This window comes from Protopterus annectens, chromosome 10.part0, assembly GCF_019279795.1.
Source record: "Protopterus annectens isolate FY-2018-M chromosome 10.part0, PAN1.0, whole genome shotgun sequence".
Lineage (NCBI taxonomy): Eukaryota > Metazoa > Chordata > Ceratodontiformes > Protopteridae > Protopterus > Protopterus annectens.
Genome location: NC_056744.1, coordinates 941,202,222 through 941,224,895, shown reverse-complemented (window position 1 = coordinate 941,224,895; position 22,674 = coordinate 941,202,222). Strand labels below are relative to the sequence as shown.

The following is a 22,674-nucleotide window of genomic DNA, read 5'->3' as shown; positions in this document are numbered from 1 at the left end:
AGCTAATATGACCATTGCACAGACACAGTGCGAGAACAAGTCTAGGTAGACCATACTTTTCTGGGATGAAAAGGGCAGCCACTGAAGTTAATCCTAGGAACAAGTGCATGAGAGTTCCAGTGACTTGTTCCAGTGACTTATTCCAGCAACATTAATTTGTTGAAAAATGTGTTTTCTAAGAACTGGAACGTTCTCTGTACCGATGAAAGAATAAGACAAATGGTTGGTGATGTTCCACACTATGCTTTTAAAAATAAGAAATCTCTCAAATGAATCCTCTGTGGCCCTAAATTGAGCCATGGAGAAGATACCCAGACTCTAGGGTCTGGATATGGTACTTTACCATGTAAAGAGTGCAATTTCTGCAGTTATCTTGATACTTCAGAGGGATTCCACCATCCAGATACAGGGAAACAATTGAGCTTTCATTTGAGGGCAGACTGTAATTCCACTAATTTGGTATATCTAGGTTATTGCTTAGTTTGTTTTTCTTTCTATATAAGTATGACTACAACGCAGGTTACGAGATTGGATTAGGGAACACCTCTATGACATATCTAGACATGCTGACACCAATGCACTGGCATGACATGTTATGACCGTGGGTACAGAACATGAGTTCAGATTTATGGTTATAGAGATGGTACCATTTAATGCTAGACAGGGGCCCGTTAGGAATAGGGTTGAAAATAGTGATCTCAAATGGATTATTAGAATGAGGGCGGATATGGGCAAAGGACTTAATGATAAGTTATCCATTCAACCCATATTAGCCAACAGACCTTTACATAGATGAGGACGTTGTATTATTTTATGAAAGTATTTTTATGAATACATTTTTATGAATGAATGCATGATTTTTATGAATATGTATTTATCATTTTTATGGTCAGATAGGGTCTGTTTATGAGTTGTTGGTCATTTTTTTTATATATATATTTTTGATGTGCACATTTTTGGTGCATCTTTAAATGTTGAATTGATGTGATGTCATTGTGTGGGGAGTGTATTTAAATGTTTGAATTATCTGAGGAAGCAGCTTGACTGTGAAAGCGCTCACCATTGTACTTATTTCATTAAACTAGCATTTTATCTAGCTGTGGTTCAGTGCTCTTTACATATATTTTCTACATCTTTCTCTTTGTTGAGAGCACCGGTTTATCCACACAGTCTGTTTAGTTTTGTTGTGTGTGTATGTGTATAAAGCATATGGGTTATGTGTACGTATGTATGTAGTAGTGCATATGCAGCATAAACGCAGTGTGTGTGTGTGTGTGTGTGTGTGTGTGTGTGTGTGTGTGTGTGTGTGTGTGTGTGTGTGTGTGTATTTTTATTTGGGAAAAGAAAACTATCCAGATTTAATGTCACATACACAAGTAGAAACTAGCGCAAGTCCCTTGCTTGTGAACTTCAGTTACAGATCCCTTCTCCCTCCCAGCCTTTAGACTATTGCATCCAATAGTAACCATATTTTTTCTCCTTTAACACTGTAGTCAGCTACCATGTATCTTCAACAAGAAACAGAAAATCTCTAAATATCTTAAAAATTCTTGTTAAATGTAAGAAAGACCTTGGCTGAATAAGTTGCGGAACATCAGGTAAATATGTCCAGATATTAACTTGTTTAATCAAAACTGTTTAGTGCTGTCAGATTTGTTCCATCTTGGATATCATGCTGACAAACCTAATATCTTTTTATGGCCCACCTGTAGTTATACTGTGTAATTAACACAGATCATGATACTGTGCTCTTTAATATAAGATTGAAAATGTCTAGATCAAGTAGTACTCATGAGAGCCAAGTGTACTGGGGAATTCAAAACTAAACCCCTCTGGTAGTTCTTAGTACTAACAAGCTCTGTGACAGAAGAAAACAAGCTCTGTGACAGAGGAAAACAACTCCTAAAATCTTGCAATAAATATAAATCCACCCACCTTAAAGAATCTTGGGCTACCATTGGGGAAAAAAAGCCAAATGTGAACTAAAACTAATAGCTGAAGGAAAGGACAGCTGTAAATCTTTAATCTATTAGGATTCTAAGAAAAGGCACCCAGCAGTGCTTTGAATTGCTCCAGAATGGTAGCACCTACTGTTATCAAAAGGACATTGCAGGTATGCTGTCCAAGAAGTTAGTACAGATTTCACCTCAAAGACCATCTTTCACAACTCCTGAAATCCCCGATTCCCTAATGCCACTTGTGATCTTAAAGGACTGTGTGTCGTAACAGTGCCCTTAAAAGCCAATGGTACCATGTCAGTGGATGTATAATAAAAAGTACCAAAAGTGCCCTTGCATAACCTCTCTTTTTAACTTGTGTGTCCACTGGTTATGTACCTGAAACATGAAAGAACATTTGTAACGCCCGTTCATAAGGAAGTTCCCTCCACTCACACAGGGAAATATAGACCAATTAGTCTGACTACCTTGGATTGTAAGGCTGATGAGCATTAAGGTTGCAAGGTTTGCATAACGGTTAAGGTGTTTACCTTGCAGAGTAGACATACAGGGCTTAATTCTCACCAAGGGAAGTTGGATAGGCTTACAATGGCCCACAAGAGCAGCTAGTCTAGTACTTACCCATGAACATTTTTATCTGATTTCGTACACTGCAGCATCAAAAGTCTTTTACACCTTGACCCTCAGCAGAACGTCATGCAGTCCATAGAGCCTATAAAGACCTTGGTAAGGCCATTGGGACCATCCCCATTCAAGTAAAGTATTGTTAACAAACTAAAAGATTTAAATTCAAAACCCATGTACAATAAGGTAGATAACTGGCTAAAAGGTAGGAGCCCATGTAGTCCAAATGGCAGACATTGCATCTGAAAGCAAAAAAATTACTGGTGTGCTTAAGGGGTCAGTCCTGGGGCTTGTTTGTGTTTTTGAGATGTACTTCCTTGACCCTTAAACAGCTAACCCTAACCTGTGACCAACTAAATTTGCTGATGACTACAGTCTGGGAATAATTGTTAAAACCCTGTTATGGAGTCCTTCAGCAAGAAGTAAACGTTACAAACCTGTGGTGTACTGAAAAAGGGATGTAACTTGAGCATTGTTGCTTATGGCTTAAAAAAAATCTGATCCCAACCTATAGGATAATCAACACCCCACTCCTAACTGACACAACAGAAATCTTTGCACCTTGGTTGACAACTCCCTGTCTAGTATCATCAGTAGTCGGAAACCCCTTCTTTTTACCAAAAGTAATAATTGAAGGCATCTCATCCAGGTTAAAAGATATTCTCCCTTTCCAGTGTGCTTTAATTGCATTGAGTATAATGCTCCCATTAGTAGGAACTTGCCCAAACACATAGCCCAGCTCAAAAACATCCCAGTGGTTCCCGACTAGACTAGTATCACAGTTATACCTTAAAGCCCTTCACTGTTTACTGTTTCCTGTAGGCTTTAAAGTGTCTGGACTTTCAATTTTCTAAGGATTCAGCCCTCCTAGAATTCTTGCATTCTGCTTAAGACCAGTTGCTCTGAACACTATCTAGAGAGTTAAACTTCCACCAACATATAAAGAAAGCAACATTGGGAGAGATTCATTCTAGTGTACCTATTCTCTGGAATAAACTTCTCTTGTATGTGAAACAGTGCCTTCATACCTTACATCATAAAACAACCTTGACGACTGAATGGGCACTTTGTAAGTATATTCCAGGGCTGACCTCTTTTATTTGGAAGCAGGATGTACAAATAAAGGTGTGGGCCGGTGAGGCATAAATGGACTTGTGACCAAATTGCCTTTATGCCAGGGTTCCAACTCCTTGACATAGAGGGATGAGGCCCTGTCTACGACACAGATGACCTAGGATCAGCTACTTACCCAGGTGCTGGAGGTGCTAACAAGGGAGGTTGGAGGCCCTGTCTATGACACAGATGACCTAGGATCAGCTACTTACCCAGGTGCTGGAGGTGCTAACAAGGGGAGGTTGGGAGTGAGCTGCTGATGATATTGGCTCAACCGATGTAGGAGGGGTGGTCTGGGGGCAGTCCAGGCTGCTGCATTGTTGCACAGACTGGAGAGGGGTGCATGGCATGCAGCATATGGGCTGCCATTTGGCTTTGTCAAGCCATACCTATATGTCAGCCTTTATGGAGAGGAAGGTTTGTGTGCGTTTTGTGTGAGGACAGATGCTTGGTATGCAGCTGTAAAGTTTGTAGAGAATGTCGTTTTGGTAGTTTTGTTTCACCAGTCATTAGTTAAAGATCTAGTTCTTGTTTCCCTCCCTTTACCAAAGTTTTTGTTTATTTCTAGTGGCAAGTTACTTCAGTCAAAACAAATCCCTGAGCTTTTTAAGCCTTATCTGAGACATCTTACACTTTCACAAAGAAAGGGTTTCACAGAGTACTAGTCCTGTTGTGATTTGCTAGTTTTCTTTTTCACAGCATTGTAGTAAAAAAAAAAAAAATCTTTTCTGCATATATATATGTCCAACATCATAAGGAAAAAGGACTAGCAGTTTTGTTTCCTTCATCATAGGATCATAGGAGGGTTAGTAGGCTAATGGTCCTACGGCCCTTACAGGCCTAGCCAAGAGATTATCTCCAAAAAAGAAACCTCAGTCATCAAAGGTCAAAAATGCAAAAAGCTTTAGTAAAAATCAGAAAAACATCTGGATAACACTGTTATTTCTAGTTTTTGTTATTCAAGTGCAGGAAAGGGTGTTGTATAGTGCTTTCGACTTTTTGTTCTGCGTCCGCCTCTTTCTTCAGTAGTACATCTTGGGATGATTTATGCATAGCTGCTATTTGGTTGTCCATGAATATCTCTTAGGTTCACAGTTAAGGATATTTTCCCAGGGGACATCAAACCAGGACAATTTTAGCTGGTTTTGTAGCCAGAGGTCTTGGAAATCAGATTGCAAAAGTGGACTACATGAAGACATGGAAGAGCTCTCTGATCTTGTAGCCCAGGCAGGTATGAACCTAGCCCTGAGTAGCATCCTGCCATCGCCCAGAATGATACCACAGTACAAGGACAAAATGATTGACTTCAATTGGCTAAGCTTCTGGTGTCATTCTAAGGGGATCCAGTATCTGTCTGGGATGACATGGGGATCCAGTATCTGCCTGGGGTGACATGGTCAACAGACCACAATGCTTTGCCAGAGATGGCCTGCACCTGTCACCCCTGGGATTCCGGATACTGGCTAAGGCTCTTACCGCCCCTATAGTGCCTTTTTTAGGCAAGGTTCAAATTACAAATTCGCCACCATAACAGGAACAGGCAAGCAAAAACTGAAGGCAGTGTTACTCAGTGCTAGAAGTCTAAGTCTCAAAATGCACTCCCTTGAGGCACTCCTTAAAATGGAGGACATTGATATCTGATATCTGTGCAGTGACATGAGACCTGCTTCAAGGCTCCAGAGAGCACTCCTGCATTACCAGGCTGGAATTCATACCGCACCTTTTGGCCACCTAACCTGGACCAAAACACTAAAGGCAGAGGTGTGTCATATTCATTAGGGATACCCACACCTACAGGCTAGTAGCTCAGCATAATGGATCTGGAGTTATCCAACTGCAACTAACTCTGGGCAAAACTGCAATCCAAATTGTAGCTTGCTACAGATCCCCCACCATGCCCCAGGATTCCCATTCCTCTTTTTCTTGATATACTGGAAAATATTAGAGTTCAACCAAACACCCTAATAATGGGCGATTTCAACTACCCCACCATTTACTGGGAAAACTACTCGTGTACCAACTCCTTCACTCCACGCTTTCTGGAATTCATAAATTCCAATGCCCTGGATCAACTTATCCATACCCCCACCAGGGGCAACAATATCCTAGACCTAGTCATTACCAACGTGAGTGACTTTTGTGTTCCACACCTGAAGTCAACTCCTCGTTGGTCAGATCCAACCATAAGCTAATCACCCTAGATATCCACATCCCACCCCACCCCCCATTAAGGAAACCAAGGTAAAACATTTCTCCAAAGCCAACTTCATGCTGCTTAAGACAGAAGTGGCAAACTTCATGACACCCATGCAGATGGACAATACAGTTATGACTGCTGAATCCTACACAAATGCACTCTATAAGCACTTACACGAGTAAGAACCAAGATGTTAGCCTCCAAAAAAAGGAAGCCAATCTGGTGGTCCCCTGCCATAAACAAACTCTACAACAGAAGGAAGAAACTGTTGCAAAAGAGTAAAATCCCATGAGTGGAGGAGCTCCCTGGTCAGCCTCAGTAAGAAGCTGATATCCCTTATAAGATCCTCCAAAGCTAGCTACAAAAACAGAATCACCACTGATTTTAGGGACAACCAGAAAGCATTCTATAGCTATGTCAAGAATCTCAGTGGCAACACCCAGATCTGCTCTGAGTTGCAGCACAACGGCACAAAAATTACAGAACTAACTGATATTGCCAACATCCTGGCAGATGGGTTCAGTGCTAACTTTACCCCCTCTCACCCCCTAAAGGGCCCATATCTATACAGGAAGAATGCAGAGTCCCTGTATTCACAACTACGCAGGTAAAAGCTGCACTCTCTCAAGCCAGAAACACACCATCCCAGGCTGCGTTTTACACTAACTTCATAATGACCTGGCTCCCCACCCAAGTACCATGTTCAATCATAGCCTCGCGTCAGGCTTTGTGCCCACTGAGTGGCGCACAGTAACAAGTTATCCCACTCCACAAAGGGGGAGCCACCACTGATCCACCACTGATCCCGGGAGCTATCGCCGTATTAGCCTGACGAGCCTGGTCTGTAAGGCCATGGAACGTATCATCGTGGAACTCTTAAACAAAGACATTGGTAACCCCCAAACTCTGGACCCCACCCAGTTCAGGTTTGTGAAAGGCAGAGCATGCCTCCTAAACCTGATCAACTTCTTTGAGGCAGTCACCAAAGAGGGTAAGGTGGTTCAGACAGCCTATCGTCAAGGCTTTCGACACCATCCCCCATTCTGGAATTATAGCTAAACGCACTAAACTAGGTATAAATCCCTACATCACAAGATGGGTTGCCAGTTGGCTCACTGACAGGACGCACACTGTAAATGTTGCAGACTCCAAATCTGACTTCAAACCAGTGACAAGTGGAGTACCACAGGGTTCAGTCCTGGGCCCTCTCCTGTTTTCATATCTACTTCTCTGAAGTACAGGCTAACGCAGAAGGCCTTTGGCTAACGAAATTTGCAGATGACTGAAAACTAGGAGCCATAATATAGTCCCCAAATGATGTGGACATCCTACAGAAGGGCCTCGCTGAGACAGATGCGTGGTGTCTGAGCCATGGTCTCAAGCTCAGTGCCAAAAAGTGCATAGTCATCCCCTTTGGTAAAAACTCTGTACCCATGAACTACCACATAAGCGGAAGTCTACTTAACGCCAAATGTGTGATGAGACCTTGGGACCCAGGTGGACAGTAGTCTTTCCTTTGATAATCACATCGCCACATTAGTCAGGAAATCATTCTCAGTGGCACACCTCCTCACAAAAGGGTTCTCATCCAGGAAAAAAGAGGTCATTGTTCCTCTCTACTCGACACTCATTAGAATCTTTATAGAGTACAACTCCCCTTTTGGAATGTACCTCACAAGACATCTGCAGCAGCTGGAAAGGCCACAGAAATACCTCACAGAGGATAACTGGCCTCAAACAGATGCCCTACACTGACCATCTCAAAAAACACTAGCTTTACTCTGTAGCATATCGCCTGTTCTGAGGTGATCTCTGCCTAACATATAAAGCTATGTCAAACCCAGAGCTGTTGGACATGCTACACCTAAATAAATCCCAATCCCTCTGACGCACACGCTCTTGGGTCCTAAATCTTGCCAGCACAATAAACAGGGCATGCTGGCGGGATAGATTCCTGTCCCTGAGACTTCCCATACTCTGGAACAAGATACCCATCTATGTCAAGCCAAGTTCCTCATTAGCACTCTTCAAGAAAAATCTTGATGAGTGGATGGGAAATAGGGACTACACCCCGGGCATCACTTCTGTGGCTCTGCTTGACAGGGGCACAGAAAAATAACTTTTTTGGGTGGTGTAAGCCAAGGAACCTTGTTGGCTAGGTTACTTAGGCCCCTGGGCCGAGAGCCTAGTACCTACTTACCTACTTATGAACCTATGATGGTCCCTAATAATACATGTCTGATAAGAGCTCTGGGTGCATCGTACCTCCGTCTTTTTACCTTACTTCACCTTGTGTGTCTTTTAGTTGGTGGAGAACTGGATTTTTCCACTTTTGGATAGTACATTATTGGAATAAGGGTGGGCCTGGGTTTTGTGTGCCAGATTCAACTCCTGCACTGGTATTCTTAATTCTTCCTGCAGATGTAGCATTTCTGTCAAATCCAGTGTTATGACAAATACCCATAATTTTCAAGACTACTAAGATGATTAGAATCTTAGAAGTAGTGTACACTGTGAATTCGGTAGTGCTAATGCAATTTAAGGATACATTGGAAGTGTGGTCACTGTGATAAACACACACTTAAAAGCATTTTCTTGCAGGTAAGTTAGGTGAACCACAGTTCATAGTTCACAGTCCTTTAATGTGGTATTGAGCTGCTCCTACTCATGATGGATATCACTGAACATTAGGCCTTCCACAATGGTAGTCTTTCTGATCACACACCCATAGTGTATGACATGCACACGACGCAATGTATGTTGCACATAATCATTATCCAATGCATGCTGGTCAAAAAACACCAGCCCCATGTTTCACATCTTAGCAGGTCCATGCAGTTTTTATGAGCTGAACCTGAAAGGCTGTGTGGATCCACAAGGTCTAGTTCCAGTGGTAGATTCTGGTATCCATTTTCTTGACGGGGTTCTGTGATTCTTTGAATTAACCATCACAGTGGTTGAAGTTTTGAAACGTCTTTTCTGGTCCACATATAAGTTTTGTCTTTTTTATTTGACAACTGTTTTCTTTCAGGATTAGTTGAAGCACAGAGTGCATTACAATGTAGTATTCTTCGTAGCAGGCAGTTTTATCTTTAAAAAAAATAAAGATATGCCTTTTTTCAGTGACTTAAAGAAGTTGTCATTTATTACATATAAGGTAAAGAAGTACGCCAGCTTCAAAGTGTTTGTGTATCTTTCACCACCCAGTGTGGCTGAACTGGAACATTTTGGTGATTTTGATTTTAGCTGTGTGACTTCCGGCCTTTTGCCTCATTTTTTGTGAATAGGACAAGGGTTGGTAGTCTGAATAAAAATACTGCAGTAGGCTTGTCCAGTCCCCTGTCTTTGTTAAAGAACCAGTCAAGAAGCTGTAATGCAAGTCCACATGTGAGTGATGATAAAGCTGCCATACAGCAATGGTGTGGTTCCATTGGATTCCATTGAGTCTTTTTTTTTTTTTTTTTTGTACAGGATTTCTACCACTGTGGCGAGTAGGTAGAGTCATTCTAACCTCTATAGACAGTTTGTCCTTTCTAATGTACCTTTAACTGAATGCTTCACTGGGGTGTAAAATATGCTACACATTTATTGATGTTTATCATGGCAATTCTGCTTACCAGAGGCACAGAACTCCCCATAGATGGCTGTAAGGATGACTGGGCACCATGCTCATTCACCACAATAGTGCCATGACCTCCACAAGGTATCTGAAGTTAATAACTCCAAGCCAGACAGTGGGTCTCCTGCTGCTGATTAATAAAACCTTTTGGCAGATGATATTGTGATTGCCCCCCCCCCCCCCCCATATCAGTATATGTTTATATGGCCAGATTTTGTTTTCTGTGAGGGTGGGGTTTTATATTTTTAACAGCATTACTCTTTAGATGACAAAACCTACAGTAAAATGATTACACAACAAAGAGGCTTGTACTATGGCTAGCATTCTCAAAGGCTTTGGGCCCATAATGAGAATATTTAAAAATAATAAAAAAAAAAAAATAGATAAAATAATGGATGCATTGGACTACTTCCAATCCAGAGATGCTCCTTTTTAAAAGTACTCAGTTTAGCACTTTTGTTTTAAAGATTTCTGCAGAACCAAGAGAAATGAATAAGTAAATATTATAATGTACAACCAAAGTCACATGCTAGAGGACCAGTAAAAACTCGCTGTTAATTACATTAGTAATTAAATGAGTTTCATCATTTGATTCTGTCCAGTAAAATGCATTTAATATTAATTGTGTCATAGAGACCCTGAAAACGTATTTGCATATAACCTTAACTGCCATTTCACTTGTCGTATCTCGTAAGTTTTCAGTCCCCACCCATTGGCCTTTCTACTACATGTTCTAAAAGAAAAATAAATATCAAAAGAACTACATCTGAGAATTTTGTGTGTTTTGTCTTAATAGCATAAATATATTCCTTAATACAGCCAAACCTTCAAGTCTTTTCCCTACATAAATCATTGACAGGAAGTACAAATGGCAGTAAACCACCATGGCTGTATGGCAATTGTACCTGTCTGGTATTGCTAATGCTCTAAGTAAGGCACTAGTATAATTCCGTGTTACTGTTTTCTCCGTTTTGCAGAAGAAATTTTGAATGGAAGCACTAAACTGAGAATTTAGTAAAGGTTGTCTTCTGACTGTAAGTGGACCACTGCATTTGCTCTTCAGTATTATACAATGACTAGCCATTAGCATTCAAGAACAAGCACGCTGATTTGCCAGCCCAACCAGCATGCCCATTGTAAATCCCACAATATACCAACAGAAAAAGGTCCAGTCACCCAGACTTCTTTCCATTGGTATATTGTTTAAATTTTATTTTTATTTCTTAAAAAAATAAAAATAAAATCTTTAGCCCAGACTCTGGACATACCAGAGAGGCAGCTTGAACAAAATACTTGGGCAATAAGGTACAATATTTAAAATTAAACACACGTACCTGATATCCCATGTTTTTCTTCCATGCTGTCTCTCTCTTACCCCTAAACTGCCCTAAAGTTTTTTTTTTTTTTAATTTAAAAAAAAAGAAAACAAAACAAAAATGAGCAACAGAGACTTTCTTTTCTCCGTTTTAAAGCATTAGTGTGCTGGGTGTGTGTGGGAACGCAAGTCCCATACGCATGTGCAGTACATCAACACAAGGAAGCAGTATACCACCAGGCATGGAAGAACAGTAATGCGCCATTATACAAAGACGTTATTTAAGAAAAGTAAGTATTTAAAAAAATGTCATTGTATAATAGCAATAACCAACTCCGTGGTTGTGGCATATTGAAATTTACCCACGGTTGGCTTTATTTGATCACTGAGGCTTCGCCCTCATGATTAAACCATGCCAACCTTGGGTAAATCTTCAATATACTACACTGACGTTGTCAGTTATTGCTATATAATTTTATTTTGTAGGTTGTATTTTTACTCTGGCCAGTTTGTCGTCTTGTATTTATGATAGGAATATTACTTTTAAATCCCAGAAGAGAGTAGCTAAAGTTATTTGGTAATTTATTTTATTTAATATTTGTTGACCAGGAAAGTCCAACTAGGACAGAGCCTATTTTCAGCAGAAGCCCAGGGAGAAACGCTCCAGTCATATGTCTTTGGATTGTGGGACGAAACCAGAGTACCCAGAGGAAACTCGCACAAACGCAGGGAGGACATGTAGACTCCGCACAGAAGGAACCACAGCTGAGAATCAAACGGAGAATCTCTTGCTGTGAGGCAACAACATTAACCACTGCAGCACTGCACATCCCAGTGTTACAGGGCCACGAAAGAGTCCTGCATTAATCATGACATTTTGTTGAATTCTGTGAATGTTGAATTAATGTGAAATAAAATTGGAATTACATGATGCAGCAGAATTATTTAAAGAAAAAAAAAGTGTAAAGAATGAAACAGTTCCAGTGATGCATTCCATGTGAACAGTGTCTCATGCCAGAGGTTTACGTAGTTTCAGATCTATGTTCTGTGGGGTTTCCTGTGTTTGGTGTAACAGAGGAATCTTTCATTGAGTTACATGATGGAAAGAATTTTTTTTTTTGTTGAGGTCGCACACAGTAATATTGCAGTTTTAGTAACAAGACCTTTGTTTATATTTTTAGAAGCGTCTGTCTGCTTATGCAAGTTTCTGTGCCTTGTGTACTTTTTGCATCATCTCCCTCTGTCCTAATTTTGAAAGGTGGAACTAATGCAGAGATGGCACCACAGATTGACTACACATTAATGGTAGGTTTTAAAGCTAGAACTGCCTTTAAGAAAGTAACAAACAAGTTTTAAGTTTACTTAAGCATGTGCTGGTGGCTTTCTGTTGCAGAGGATTCTGGGAGATGGCCATGAATTCTTAGCTTCAGAGTGGGGGGTAGGGGTGAGTCCTTTCACACCCTTTTAGCAGTATGTGATTTTTGTCAGTAATTTATGCAAATACATAGAACATTACTGAGATGCGAGGCTTGCTCAGTCCTCTGTTGCATGTTTGACCCTGTTGTTCTGCTGCCTGTGGCCCCTAACTGCATTCTTATTTTGCTGTTAGTAATTTAGTTTTTACTTGAGTCCTTTCTGGGTGCTCCCTTGTACAAATTGCAAGTGATTAAAACATTAGAAATAGACAGTCGTAAAGTCAATATTTTTAAATTATTCTCATTTCTTCTGCTAAAGTGCTTAAATGCCACTGTATTAAAGTTCAAGAAAATAAGGCCATTTGTATTTTAATACAATTTTGACTTTAGCCACCTTCTTACTTAAATGTGTTAAGGTAACTTGAAAGAATACCTTTTCTGTCTCGTACTATTTCAGTGCAGTGTATTATTCGAAATAATACATAAATGCGTAGTGGCATCAAGCAGGATAATAAGTGTTTACAAACAGGATGGCCCAGCTAGAAAAGCTGCAGAAGTGTTACATGACATGTGCGTTCTGGTATTCCTCTGCATTCCCATGTCCATCTTTTTCAATATAAAAAATATCACAGGATTGAATACTGTACAGAATAGTTAAATTAGTCTGAAAACTCGTAAGTACACTGTATTGATTGGCCATAGATTTCTGAAAGTCAGAATGTGCTGCTAAAGTACCTGCCCCCCCATCACTAGTTCAAAGAAAACTGAAATAACTTGTTGGGCTATAAAAACAGATCATTTTTTTTTTTATTATTCGTAGCCCAGTAACTAGCCTTCCTCCTTTCCACACTTGGAATTTTTGGTTCACAGGCAGCTAGAATGGTTCGTTTGAGTATGCAACAGTAATTTCTGCATTCCAAACCAAGAGTAAAGGAAACGTGAAAATTTCCTGTTGAATGATGTTTGAACCTGTATACTTGGCTGAATGAGCAGTTTTTTAAAGCTTCTTGATTGGTATGTCATACACTCAATTAAATGAAAGTTCTGTTAATACAATTATTGACTGGTGTGCCATGTAGTGATGCAGAGACTTATCTACACATTATTTTATCCGTTCAGTATTTTTAAAAAGGCATTTAACTTTTCTTTAAAAAGCTTGCTACTTAAGAAGACTGTTCTGAAACGGCTCTTACTGCAAGGAATTCACTTTGTATGCTTTTTGCTGTGCTAGTAGAAAAAACAAGTAGCATATAATTTGAAATGCGCAGGTCACATTTGTGGGGCTCTAAAACAGTCCAGCCACCCTGGCAATAGATATTTTTGTAACTTGCAATGTATTGATTTATTTAAAAAAAATACTAACCACTATCTGTAGACCTGGCAGTTTTATGCTGTAAAATGTTTACTTACTCCCTTAATATTTCCATTCCTAAACCTAATCTATGCCATCTTTTTTTTTTCTGTACTGTCTTGTGTACGATGCTGCCTTATCCTATTTTATTAAGCAGTGTTTTACAAAGCAAATTCCCCTTTAATTTTTAGCTTCCAGGTAATGTCTTCAACTCCAATCCAAGCAGTCCACAGCGAAATATGCCAGTCACAGTTAAGAGTAACCTTAAACACCTCCAGAACACCCTCAATGCTTGTTTTACCGTCATGAATTACTGTGAAACTGATTACAAAACCCAGGGCCACCTTCACCCATTTCTGTCTTACTGAAATTATTCACCACATGAGAACTCCTTATCAGAGGATGTGTAGTTACTACAGAAAGGCATTTCTAACGTGAAACCAGCATTCCCCAGACATTCTTGCCATAACTGAATCTCTGGTTAAAAATGATGCACCTCAGCCTTGGACTTTTTTCTCCCTCAATGTACCAGTATCTGTCTAACCCCATACCTGATAAATGAATACATGGATGACAGTCTGCTATTCTGTAAAACTCACTTTAGCATCCAGCTCCTGGCTTAGTCAGAACCCATTGGTGACCATAATCCAAGTTGAATCATGCATGGTGTAAGTGCCAGCAGCTCAACTAAAGCTGACTGACCGACTGACTGCCTCTTGCCATTCATCATTGCCAGCTTCAGCTGTGGTGGTCTTACCTGCTACATGCTTTAATAGTAGATATAAAAAAACTAGGTAATCCTGTATAATTTCATTGTTTACTTCTTAAGACAATATAACCATGACGTTTTCAGCATCCTGGTTGTTTGATTACTAGCTCAAATGATTAGTGAGACTACCAGCTCCAGTTATGCCTGTAACAGACATAATCTCCTTGCCATTTTTATCAATAAATGTTCTGTAAAATAATCTTGTTTCACTCACCATGTGACTGCCCCCTTCACCAGCTACCCACTTTTCCTAAGCCAAAACCATCCAGCAAGCTCATTCTGATACTAGTCTACAATGACTGTCTCCTTTCTATTATTTCAATAACCCCAACTCAGCAAGCCTCCCTCATTTGTGATTTAGTCATCTTGAAAAAGCATTTAATTTACTAAACTTAAGAAAATTCAGATGAAGTGCCACCTCTTATGGCCTGGAAGAGGTAAACACTATGATCCCACCAATCTGAGTTTGTTTAGCAGCTGGAGTACTTGCTGGTGTGGGGAAGGAGAAGAGTGCTGTGGTTTTGCTGGCTTGCCTACTCTCTGGTAGAGGGTATTGGGAGAGCATTCTTTTCCACTTGGGACTGAGGTCAAGACCAGAGACCGCATAGAGTGCATGCATTAGGGGGGTTAGGGCTTTCCTGAGGGTTATATCGCTCACATTACTATCCAGATGTATTACTGGGCATGTATACTGATGGTAGGACTGCAGGAAAGACCTCTCCTGATGGCTGCCTAAAGGATGACCTGCTTTCAGTCAGTTGGAATGTAGGTGTATGGGGGAATAAAGGGGCCATTTGAGGAAGACTGAGACAGCCTAATTATTGACAGGCAGTGGAGGCAAAAAAAAATTCAGTCAAGTTGACAGCTGCCCAAAGGGATGCATATCATTCAGTTGATATTATTATTGAGTATCGAATGAGAGTAAAACCGCTTTTGCAAACCATAGGGGGCTTCTTTTCCCCACTTGTGCAAATTCAGAGTAGCTATATTGAAGTTCAGGAGGTCTACAGTGGTCTCCCCCCTTATGGAGGGTGCAAGGATGCTTGCCTCCCTGCAGAAAAAAAATACTTTGTGTTCAGAGAAAGTTGTTTCAGTCATTCAGCACTTGAGGATAAGATTACAATATGCATCCATCCAAAGACCTTTCCCCTCTTTAACTGAAAGTAGAAGTCTGCCATCGCAGGATAGCTAATCCCCAAGAAAGATTTAGTGTTCATAGAGATCCAGATAAGAAGTCCATATGACAATACAGAGCTGCTTACTTCAGTAGAAAGCAAGCTTCCCTTTTTGGAAATTCTATTAAGTCCTGGAAAGAAGTCATTTTTTGGCAGGACCCCTAAGTAATCCTGTTCAAATATCTCCTCGTAGCCTTCTTCAGCACCCCAGTCAATTCTGAAAACTTTCTTACAAGGATTCTGTAAACATTCTCCAGTGCCTTACCCCTTAACTAACTTTTTTCTTTCCCCTAGCCCTCCCCTAAACACAATTATACCCAGTTTTGTTTAAGAAAAATTACTCTTGGGGGAAATTAACAGGCCTTCCTTTCACAGTCCCATTGGATTTAATCGCCTGTTATCCTGTTTCAAAAAATGTTTAAAAAAATTGAGTCACTTCTACGACATAGGTATTCTGTCAACTTCATAAAATTTGTTTACCTAGCATCTTTGGAAGAAGAACGTAGAAATGTGCAAATGAAAATGAGCCACTTCCAACATGCATTAGAAACTGTACTGGCAGTGATTGCCTGTGTGGAAACAGCTGTCAAGGATTTGAGCTCCAGTAGATGGAGCCTTGTTTATTAGGAACTTTGCAAGTAGTAGGTAAGCTCACAATTCATTGTGAGCTCTTAAGTGACCTCCCGAGGGCTCAGTTTGACCTTTGGCTTCCCAGCTTCACTCTTTAACATAGTTGTCTGCACTGTTAACATGGTAATCTATAGCTCTGTTGTCTCTCAAATTTGTAGCTCTGTTGTCTCAAATTTGTATCGTTGTCAACAAGAGCGTGATCTTGCCATATTCTCAGTTTGGCTTATTTGCTGCTTACTGGCTCAGTTTGACCTTTGGCTTCCCAGCTTCACTCTTTAACATAGTTGTCTGCACTGTTAACATGGTAATCTATAGCTCAAAAGCATGGCCTTAGGAACTAAATCATGGCTAAAACTAATATCAGATCAATTAGCAGTCGTAGCCCCTTCAGGGTAAGTAATGAAAACCACCTCCCTGTTCGGATGCCTAAATCTGTGGCGTGGCCAAACTTTGTTTCCTTCAGCCATCACACAGAACAAACTAAATAAAATGTTCTAGTACAGGTAGAATAAGGCGTTCCTCTTGTAACATCTAAAAATCAATCTTCCATACAGTGCACAGCAAACTACATCTGCATATTTGTCGCTTCTCATTACAAACCACTGCTCAGTCCTTAGAAAAGTTAAATGAGTTTGTCAGAGAGTATGTAGATGTAATCTTGGAACCTTCCTTTGGAAATGTTTGTTTTATTCTTAACCAAGTCTAACATGCCACTTTTTTGGGGAGCAAGTGTTTACATGACTTGCTCCGAGTTGCACAGCAGGTAAACAAACGGAGAGAGAAAACAAGGACTGTAGCAGGATGATTTTTAGCTGCTCTTATTTTTATTCCTGTAAGGTAAACTGCCAGGCATTGCCTACTTGTCCCTCTTGCTAGTATAGTATTTCCTACAAACCCCAGACCTTCTGCATCCAGTATGATGCCACTCTGATGATGATGATGCAATTCTCGGAAGGCTACAAACCGTACTTGCACTAACTAAATTTTACTTTTACGTTACAGGAGCTAAAACATGTAACAGATATTTAAGTGATTGTAAACCTTTACAGACCCATTTAGTACATTTCTTCTGAAGATACTTAAGTGCCACTATTTTAATCAGTCATTGATTACCTGAAGTCCCTCTGGTCCCCGAACCACACATGCACACACTACTCCTGTCCCTGTACTGACTTTTTTTTACTTTTAGTTCAGGTTACCTGGGAAGTCTAACCACTCTTAACAGCTAGATAATTGATACATACGATAGACATTTTTTCTAGGCATATATAGTTTAAGGTTGTGTGTAGAATTAGAATAAGACGGCGTATCTCAAAACTACTACTAATATCCATTTGTTTTCTAGCTAAGCCCACTGAACATGCAATCTCTCTTCAGGGCATCCCAGAAACAATGGCTAGTTAAATGACTTGCTCCACATCACACAGTATGCAAATTTGGGCTGCGGGAATCAAACCCTGTACTACAGGAGCTACAGCTCACAGCCTTAACCCTCTGCATCAACTTGCAGACTCTGTACAAATTACGGCTCAACCAATGTGCACCAGCAGTGTTTTGTCCCTACTTGACAATAAAGGGATGGGAGTACTTTTCATGTACTTCCTCTGCCTGCAGTCTTGTATCCGAGCACCACTAAAGGAAATCTCTTTAAGACTTGTTTGGCAACCCAAAGATTTTTACGTATCAAACATGCAAAAACAAATGTCTTTGTAAAGAAGGGTTTACAGCTGTCTGCCGACTTCTAAACTAATGTGCATGTACAGTTTATAACAGCGTCATCAAAAATTCAAAGAAACAAGTCTTGGCATGTTTTGAAAAAGCACTGAAATGTCAGATATGCAATACTTATCACCTGGTTCTTTGTGTTACCTTGAATGTACTGTCACAGTTAATGCATTACCAAATAGATCAGCTTGAATTGTTGAGAAGAATACTAACTGTGGGATCCAAACAGATGTCTGCTGTATAATTGCCTGAAGACCTGTTTGTTAATTTGCATCATAAAACATAGGTGATCATACATTTTTGTGCTGTGTACCTGGGCTATGACTCTGTCTGAAGCAAGTCCACATTGTGCTGGTCGGTAGGTCATCAGTTTACGAGCTGGACAGCAGTTGTCTAAATCTCACAGTGAAACATTTTAAATGAGAGAAAAAACAAAACTGTATAAACAAATCAACATTTGGACCTTACTTTTTCAGTTAAAATACCCAAATGCCACATGTAAACTTCCTAATTTTGGCACTGAGTATCTTTGACTTCAGTACTGTGATAAGTAACTCCGAAGTAATAGTACTATTTGTAGTTTTCCTTTCAAGTGCTTTTGGCTTGAATGAGAGAAGGTAGCCCCCAAGTCTAGCACTACAGAACTGAAGAGGTAAACAGCGTAATCGTTGTCTGTATGGCTCACCAGTATAAATGATCAGCAGAGGAATACTGTGCCCTTGTTCGTGAGTGCAGTCAAAGTTGTAGGGGTGCGATAGACCAACAGCATTGATGAGCATTTGATGTTATGTCTTTCGGCTTTTCCCGGTTAGGGGTCGCCACAGAGGAACTCCGGTCCGCTAATGATTGGCAGTTGATTTTTACGTGCCGAGTTGCCAGCCCTGACGCACAACCTTCAACAAAGGTATGCCCATTCATGCATGTCTCCACGCAGAAGACGTTGTAGCTGAGAATCGAACCGGACAGCGTCTTACTGTGAGGCGACAATGCTACCGTATTTGATGTAGCAGGATAAAAAAAATAGCTAGGGAAAGAGCTACCTGGTTTACTTTACATTTTAGATAATTTTTGCAGAATATTATAGGATTAGTGAAACATACTACTGTTTGGGGGTTGCCACTGCTTTTGAGATGGCCGGAAGTAGTAATTTGAGTTCATACAGAGACTTTTTTTTAAGCCTATTTTTACTTTAACACCATAGTTTTGGAAGCACAGATTGTTGGTTGTTATTATATTCAAGTGCTTGCAGTTTTGTACATATTCGAGAGGCCTATTGAAACATTTCAAGACACATTTTCTTGCATCACATTCTTAAACAGATGGCGCAGTCTTGGTTTTGGCCTTCTTTAGTAGCCGTTATTTACCTGGGACCATAAAGTAAATTGAAATATATGAATCTGAGAGGTAGCTCCATATTAGGGTGGAGTTGTCATTGTGTTGTATCCCTGGAACACTACTATTGGGCGCAACTTGACTTTCTCACAGCTGAAACAAGGACATTTTAAACTAAAAATAGATAATCTATAGACAAAGCCAACTTTGCCATGAACTTGCATTTTATTTGGCTATTTTTATTATTTTAATACCTGTATTTTGTTGCTTACATTTGTGTCTTAAATGGTCTGTGATGCAACTGTATATTGAAAGATTTTAGTATATTTTTTACCAATTTTTTTTAACTTGTTTAACATTTGTTAGTTTGAATTCCTTCTGTTTTGTGAAATGCTTTGTAATAAAACTGCAGTAATAAGGCATAGAGAGTTTGTATAATAAGGCAGAGAGAGTTAAAGCATGGAGTACAACCCAGATGACCAGGGTTTGATTAGAAGCTTGGGTGACTAACTGAACTGCATGGAGGGTTGGGCATTTCCGTCCCAGAAGAGGAGGGCGATGACATAGGTGTCTCCTGTGGTGATGCCTGGTGGAGGCTGGAGACATCATATGATGAGGCATGTTCCAAAGAGGAGGTGGGGTGGACTTGGCTGAGCTGCTGCAGAGTAGCAACATCCCCATTGCACACCCACCCCTCATACTTAACGACGAGCATCAGGAGGGGTATCCCTCCAAGACACGCTTAAGAAATGCGCTGGCCATATCAAAATTTGTAATAGTTTGGGGATGAATTGGGGTAATATGTAGACCCAGCAATGTGTGGGGGACACTGGGACAGCTGTTTGGATGAGGAAACGGACCAGAAAACAAAAAGCAGTGCAATAAGGGCTCCAGTTATACGTTTGAGGACTGTGGTAACTGATGTCTGAACTGTTAAAATTTAAGTGCAAGTAGAAGAAAATATATGCAAAGTCCAAAATTACTTGCTCTCCGAAAAAGATTTTCTTTGAGGTACGGCCGTCTTGAGTTAGTATAGATGAGTAGCAGGACTTTGGGAGGTACAGCACAGCAAAAAAAAAAAAAAAATGCTTAAAATGCTTTTAACATATAATAGCGAGTTGATCGGCTTGATATTATTTCTCTAAAATCACACTTAGTGCAAGTTCCAAAATTATGAAACTGAGTCTCAAACTTGCAGTAGGACATCCTTTAGTAAAAGTTGAGAAGCGTTGAAACGAGATAGTACTTCAAATAGTAATGTAGAAGAATTAAGATAATAGCAAAATGGGATGCACATTCACATCAAAGTAAAATAAAAAAATCAGTATTTCAAAATAAGTAAGAAATAGTATTTCAGGTAAAAATTGCTTAGAAAATGCAGCATATTGAATTGTGTATAGTTTTTTATTCTCAATCTGTAAACAAAAAATGGTGTAATGCATCTTACTGGTTAGTAGGTTGAAGAGTGACATAAAATTAAGTCCTTGGGAAGTACCTTTTATATCCTAGGTATATGAACAGGTTAACTGATGCAACAGTTTGTGGACTTGAGTGTTATGCAAAATTGTATCCCACTCCAGATTGCAGTCTTTTGAGGAATAGCATGTGGTCAACCAGGCTGAATCCATAAACAAACGAGGGAATATAGGTGTAGGTGCAGTACCTCTGATTCAGAGTAGAGATGTGATACTGGCTCTGGCTTTTTCCTTGCTTTGATAACTGTGATGTGCTACTTTGAAGAAAGGATATTCTGGCTTTATAGTTGATTAGTAACTTGAGTTGTACTTCCCCATTACATGCCAGTGAGCTTATAAAAGAGTCTGTAATACTCCGTCTTTGTAGTCCCCCACCTTTTCAGCTTTTTGTAGGAATTATTTCCAGATGCCGGGAATGGTACCTTCCCTGTATGGTTTTCTCTGTGAATCAGTGTAACTAGGTACTCCGTGTATGGTCCTATGTTTTTAATTAAAGATGGGGAGAGGTCAGTAGAGGCAGCTATGTGAGTTTGTTTTTGAACAGACTTCAAGCTACAGTAGTAGTACTGAGATGCAGTCTACTACTTGGTGTTTTTAACCGCATTGTACCAGGTTGTGATGACCCACCACTGGACCCCAGTAATCAAGGGGTCTTCAGTCCTCACCACTGGCAACAGTGGGGGACGTACACTGGGAGGATAACAGGTACACACATCTACAGACACACACAATTTCCAGATGCAGCTCTCTGCATCAAGTGCAATTTCCCATAAGATCACACAGAGACCACAGTCTGTGCGGGGCTGATTTCTCCCTCTTTCTCCAGATCCAGTAAGACTCCCCACTGGCACAGCTGTAGAGCTGAGATCTCAGCTGAGTGACCAAGCCAATACCTACCAGCACCCACTCTTTCTCTCCAACAAGTGCTGCCCAAGTAGCTGACACATGCACATAAACACTCTGAGGTTTGATTTACACACACACACACACACACAAACGGCTGGCACAGGTTTACTAGCTATGCCCCCTTCTGGCCAGACTGTAAGGTAGTTACCACTGCCATCCGTCAACTCCTTTTCCACTACATTAAGGCCCTTAACTGAGCATCTAGTCTTACTGTGTAATACTTAATATTATTACAATTGGCAGATAGAGCAAGGCTATAGGAGTGCCCCACAAAGTGTCACCAAATAAATATGCAAGTACTCTCAAAACTTGAATATCTCTATACAGGTTCAAATATATTTAATAATAAATAAATACTAAAAGAACAAGAAAATATTCTGGATATATTCACAGTAACATCAGAGTTCAAAATCACAGGAAATATTTAAAACAACATTACAGGGCAGTCTCAAATAAATACAGAAAAATATCTAAACTAAGAGCATTATTATACCCTAGTTAACTTACTTAATTAGAGCAAGGCAGATGTTGTGGTAACTGGTTCTTGTCAGGTCCAAGAGAGACTAAAGAATGCCCTTTCTCAGAGACTTCTCAAATTACTATTTCAGATATTACTGTTGGGAGAGCTTGCAGAATGACATAATTTCTTGGCATCTGACTCTATCCCAGGTGAAACCCCCACTGCTGAAAGCTGGCAGTATTTAGCATCTACCTGTGAAAATACATGGACCTCAGATCTTTGGCATATGCTGGAAGTCATAAAACAATTACATTCCTTCATACTTTCAGATGTAGTAATTAGTTCATTCTGAAGACCATACAGAAAACTTCTCAGCATAGAATGTGTCTCTGGCTACATTGAAAACTGAAATATACCATCTTTTATCGCGTAGCCATAAAGTAATTTAATTTCAGTTATTTTTCTGAAGTTAACGTCCTATATTCCAGTTTACACTGTTAAAATATATACGTTTAAACCATTACAATAGTGCATATCCATTTCTGTTCTCTTCCAGCAGGGCACACTGTGGATACATTTCAAACACAAGCACTCTACAAAATATCTTCTC

The 22,674-nt window shown here is 40.1% G+C and overlaps 1 protein-coding gene across 1 annotated transcript in view; it reads left to right on the top strand.

Moving 5' to 3' along the window:
- The window catches only part of RTCA (RNA 3'-terminal phosphate cyclase), a 337,192-nt gene that overhangs the window by 37,429 nt on the left and 277,089 nt on the right, over window positions 1-22,674 (top strand). The window contains exon 4 of the mRNA XM_044085720.1: window positions 12,008-12,131. Coding sequence (XP_043941655.1) covers window positions 12,008-12,131 — 124 coding nt within the window. The remainder of the gene's footprint in view (window positions 1-12,007; window positions 12,132-22,674) is intronic.